The sequence below is a fragment of the Dipodomys ordii genome, unplaced genomic scaffold (genome assembly GCF_000151885.1).
Source record: "Dipodomys ordii isolate 6190 unplaced genomic scaffold, Dord_2.0 Scaffold468, whole genome shotgun sequence".
Lineage (NCBI taxonomy): Eukaryota > Metazoa > Chordata > Mammalia > Rodentia > Heteromyidae > Dipodomys > Dipodomys ordii.
The window spans coordinates 108556-112365 of NW_012267684.1; the positions used below are offsets into that span (position 1 = coordinate 108556).

Here is a 3810-nt window from a genome sequence, read left to right on the forward strand (position 1 = left end):
TCTCTCTTTCTCTCTCCCTCAGTACTTGGTCTTGAACTCAAGGCCTTATATTCTCACTTAAGCCTGGAGCTTGAGTCACCACCACTTCCAGAATTTTGCTGGTTAATTGGAGATAGAGACTTTTGGATTTGTCTGCTCAGGCTGATTTCGACTGCAATATCAGATTTCAGCCTCCTGAGTAGCTGGGAGTATGAGCCTGAGTATGAGCCACCACCTCCTGGCTACTCTTCATTCTTAGAGTAACACATTTTAAATTGGTCTGAACTGGTAATGGTATGTATGTCTCTTGACCTTGCAAGTTAAGATCCAATGAATGCTTCTGTACCCGATTGCAACTTTGCATTTGCAAGAGAATTTATGCTCCAAGGTTTCTCTTACCCATGGGAGGTTCAGGTCCTCCTCTTCTCCCTCTTCACTACAACATACACCCTCACTATAACAGGAAATGGGGCTATTGTTTGTGCCCTATTATGTGATCAGCGACTCCACACCCCCATGTACATGTTCCTGGGGAATTTCTCCTTTCTAGAGATCTGGTATGTCTCTTCTACAGTCCCCAAGATGTTGGTGAACTTCCTTCCAGAGAATCAAAACATCTCCTCCAGTTCTATTTCTTTTTCTCACTGGGAACATCAGAATGCTTCCTTTTAACTGTCATGGCCTTTGATCGATACCTGGCTATCTGCCACCCCTTGCATTACCTAAATATCATGACTAGGAATTGCTGTTCCAAACTGGTCATTATCTGCTGGGTTTGTGGATTCCTGTGGTTCTTAATCCCTATTGCTCTCATCTCTCAGATGCCCTTCTGTGGCCCAAAAATTATCGACCACATAGTGTGTGATCCAGGGCCACTTTTTTCATTGATGTGTGCCTCTGCCCCAAGAACTCAACTGCTTTGCTACACCCTCAGCTCATTAGTTATCTTTGGTAACTTCTTCTTCATTCTTGGGTCCTATACTCTTGTTCTAATAGCTGTGTTGCAGATGCCTTCAGCCACTGGGAGACATAAAGCCTTCTCCACATGTGGGTCCCATCTGACTGTGGTGTCACTGTTCTATGGTTCTCTGATGGTCATGTATGTGAGCCCACAACTCCAACACTCTGTAAGAATGCAGAAAGTTGCAACTTTGTTCTATGCTATGGTGACCCCACTTTTTAATCCCATCATCTACAGCCTTCGGAATAAGGAGATAAAAGTAACCCTGAGAAAAGTTCTAGGGAGTCTCAATATAATCTAAAGTATAAAAAATGGTTTCTCTATGATTAGACTGTTATAATACAGTGAAATGCAATCTGAATTATATAGTTATCTAATATGATAATCTACTGAGTCTAGTGACTATTTTGGCCTATGAATCTATAGGATCCTTTATATACTTAATTAGCCAACTTGTATAGATGGATGAAAGTGTATGGTTTATCTGGAATTTAGACTGTTTTAACCCAGAAATGTGCAAAATTAAATGAATAGTTTTTACATGATTCAACTATAATAAAAATTACTGTTCTATTTGATAATTTAAGCTTATAGTTATGGAATAAATAAAATTGTATCTGTCATTTGGATTTTTTGATAAATCATGACTAATAAATGGAAGAAAATGTATGCATTCTGATTTCTCTTATTACATGTAGCCTTATTATATGATTATTTCTAATGAATAAGCACTTTGAAGCAATTTACCAAGTTGCTCAGGTGATAATTATATTCTAGCCTAATGACACTTAGATGTATGTTGTTTCAGGATATGGTGGTACATAATTGTTTTTGTTTTTGTTTTTGCTTTTTGGGTCCGGTAGTGGGGCTTGAACTCTGGGCCTGGGCACTCTCCCTCTGCTCTTTAGCTCAAGGCAAGCACTCTACCGCTTGAGTCACAGCGCCACTTCCTGGTGGTACATAATTGTAATTCCAGCTCCTCTCCATGCAGAATCAGGAGGGAGGAATGTGAGTTCACACAAGGAAAGTTAGCAAGTTTCTTTCAAAATATAAACTAAAGAGCTGGAGGCATAGTTCAAGTGGTAGAGCACTTGCCTAGCATGCAGAAAGCACTAGGATCAATCACTGTAACTCCACAAAGAAAAACAATTATGTCTGTTCTTTATCCCTCTCTCTAAGTCTCTAAAGGGCAACTTCTAATTTTTTTTCTTTTTCTTTTTTCTTTTTTTAAATTTAATTTTATTTTATTTGTGAACATACTGTACAGAGGGGTTACAATTGCATGGGCAGGATAATGCGTACATTTCTTATCAAGCATTGCAGCCTCCTCCTTTGTTTACCCTTAACATCACTTCCCAACCTCCCCCCTACCCCTCCATCCCAATGCTTCTCCTTCCCCCCTCCACCCCCCTCTCCGCACCGACATTGTAAAGCTCGTTTTGGACATGACAACTTGTACTTCTCATTGTTGCAACAGGTCCACCTGTATCCTTAAACAACTGGTTTTTCCCCATCTCCTCCACAAGTTATACTGACATCAAATATAGTGAAAGCAGGGGTTATACTGTGGGGGAGGGACATACAAAGCAACAAAGAGATAATCTTATAAGTGCATTAGAAACACATGCATGAAAGAAAAAAACATTAAAATACATATCTAAGGGTTCATTTTCCTGACATTACATTATCTGACCTTTTCTGCTTGACTCATACATATACTAGATATTGCAAATAAGGGAAACCATGGGACCTATGTTTCTTTGGGCTTGGCTTACTTCACTTAATATAATTTTTTCCAAGTTTTTCCATTTCCTAACAAATGGGGCAATGTCATTCTTTCTGATGGAGGCATAGAATTCCATTGTGTATATATACCACATTTTCTTGATCCATTCATCTACTGAGGGGCATCTGGGTTGGTTCCATATCTTAGCTATGGTAAATAATGCTGCAATAAACATAGTTGTGCTGGTAGCTTTAGTGTGGTCTTGTTTGTAAACATTTGGGTAAATGCCCAAAAGTGGGATTGCTGGGTCATAGGGGAGTTCTATGTGAAGTCTTTTGAGGAACCTCCATACTGCTTTCCAAAGTGGTTGAACAGGTTTACATTCCCACCAACAATGAAGTAAGGTTCCTTTCTGTCCACATCCCCTCCAGCATCTGTTGTTGTTAGAGTTCTTGATTTTTGCCGTTCTAACTGGAGTGAGGTGATATCTCAATGTTGTTTTGATTTGCATTTCTTTTATGGCTAGGGATGTTGAACATTTCTTCATGTGTCTATTGGCCTTCTTTCTTCTTCAGAGAAGTTTCTCTTTAAGTCTTTCACCCACTTATTTATTGGGCAGTTGTTTCTTTGCAGATTTGTTGTTGGGGGGTTTAATTTTTTGAGTTCCAAGTATATTTTAGATATGAGACCCTTGTCCAGGCAACTTCTAGTTTTATGTACAGCAACATCTGTCAAAATATTCAGAGGTGCAATATAGTGTGCACCTTATATTTTTATCTAAATACAATGCCCCAACAAAAGCTGATGGGGCAAAGAAAAACACTGATGGGTCAGCCAATTAGCTTTTAGATAATAGCCTTCTAAATAAAAGTTTTAGGTAATACGTTTAGTTTTGGTCAATATGCATCTTCAAATTGCCAACAGAAATAGTGTACTTGAGAGTAAACTGAAAAAATATTTAAAATAACATTTCATTATTATTCACTGCTGAAACTATGAAAAAATATAGAGAGGATTAATTCACAGCACATTATGTGCATGTATGGAAGAAAACCTTTCCTTACTCTAACACACTCTAACATACTCTAAGAAAAAGGAAAAAAAGAAATATTAAGGAACAAAGATGCTAGGGTTTAACACAGGC

At 38.4% G+C, this 3810-nt stretch overlaps 1 protein-coding gene across 1 annotated transcript; it reads left to right on the top strand.

Annotated features, from left to right (window-relative positions):
* Positions 1–309: 309 nt before the first annotated feature.
* On the top strand, positions 310–1241 carry LOC106001830 (olfactory receptor 11H12-like). Its single transcript, XM_013036794.1, is given in 2 exon segments — positions 310–595; positions 598–1241. Coding segments are annotated over 2 exon segments (930 nt in total).
* The last annotated feature ends 2569 nt before the right edge of the window (positions 1242–3810 follow it).